This window comes from Chrysochloris asiatica, unplaced genomic scaffold (genome assembly GCF_000296735.1).
Source record: "Chrysochloris asiatica unplaced genomic scaffold, ChrAsi1.0 scaffold00704, whole genome shotgun sequence".
In the NCBI taxonomy this organism is placed as follows: domain Eukaryota; kingdom Metazoa; phylum Chordata; class Mammalia; order Afrosoricida; family Chrysochloridae; genus Chrysochloris; species Chrysochloris asiatica.
Window position 1 is genome coordinate 23,680 of NW_006409222.1, and position 1,173 is coordinate 24,852.

Here is a 1,173-nt window from a genome sequence, read left to right on the forward strand (position 1 = left end):
GACTCAGGGGCAGCTAACAACATAGGAGTGTGGAGGAAAAAGTAGACTTCTGTGCATTACACTGTGGTAGGCTGACTTGTGGATTTCCTGGTCTCCACTTCTGTGACATGTGTACACAGTATTCATTTCTTCCTTCCTACCTTGAGGCATTTTTCACATTTCTGTTGAATATGATTTTTGTCTTGCTTCAGCATGTCTATCAATTCTGCTTCTTTGAAGCTCTTATAATGTTCCTCCTTCAGCTGAATCTTCTCTGTTGTATTCTAGGTGAGGTGATGGAGTTACATCAGTTCCGCATCTAGGTGACATGGACAAAAGAGCTCACTCTCCCTGCTGCTAGATCCTAGGCCCTCCAGGTCTGCTGAGTTTGCTCCCGTAACTAGCTTTACTCTACTGCTGCTGCTTCTTGTTAAGTAATGTTAAATCAGTGATGACTCACAGCGACCGTGTATAGGGATTCCAAAGAGTGGCTGTTGGGTTTGAACTTCCAACCTTATGGTTAGCTTTACCAGTGTTTACTCCACACACCCAATAGGATGATTTTTCTCTGTAGTCCCTAGTGGGCCCACATTTCAGGGATTTTCTTGTTGATAAGGGTCATGGAGTTTGTTTGGACGCACAGTGACCCTGTGTAGGGTTTCCAATATTTGGCTGGTGGGTTTGAACTGCTGACCTTTTGGTTAACAGTCCAGTGTTTATCTTACAGTATCATACCAGGACCTGTGAGGGATATAAGGACCCAAACCAAGAAATTCCCCTGGCAGCTCCAGAATTACTCTAGGGAAACCGGGAAGCTCTCTAAGGTGGTTTGGGCGCAAACACATACCTCTTTTGCCATTGTGGTTTTCCGGTAATGATAAAACCAGTGAGCCAAGTACTCTATTGGGTCATTGGGTCGAATCTTTACAAATTCCACCAGTGCCTGGGCTAGACAGTTTCCAAAGCATTTCTTCAGGAACTCGGTTTCCATCCTGGGAGAACTAAGAAACATCCAGGCAGAGTCCCATTACTTTAGAAATCCTATCTAAGTTAAGAAATGGACACATTCTAACCAACTCAGATTCATTTCAGCATAGACGTGAGCTGTGTCTAGATCTTACCCTGCCCCAGAAGAATCAACAAAGACAGAGTTGTTATTAGTTTTATATTCAAGTGAGGTTTTTCCTAAAGGTT

At 43.6% G+C, this 1,173-nt stretch overlaps 1 protein-coding gene across 1 annotated transcript; it reads right to left on the bottom strand.

The window, feature by feature from the left end:
* Nucleotides 1–122: 122 nt before the first annotated feature.
* LOC102840208 (DPY30 domain-containing protein 2-like) lies at nt 123–970 on the bottom strand. Its single transcript, XM_006877956.1, has 2 exons — nt 827–970; nt 123–263 (listed from the first exon to the last, which is right to left on the bottom strand). Exons 1-2 carry the CDS (start codon nt 968–970, stop codon nt 123–125), a joined length of 285 nt encoding a protein of 94 aa, XP_006878018.1.
* Between the last annotated feature and the right edge of the window lie 203 nt (nt 971–1,173).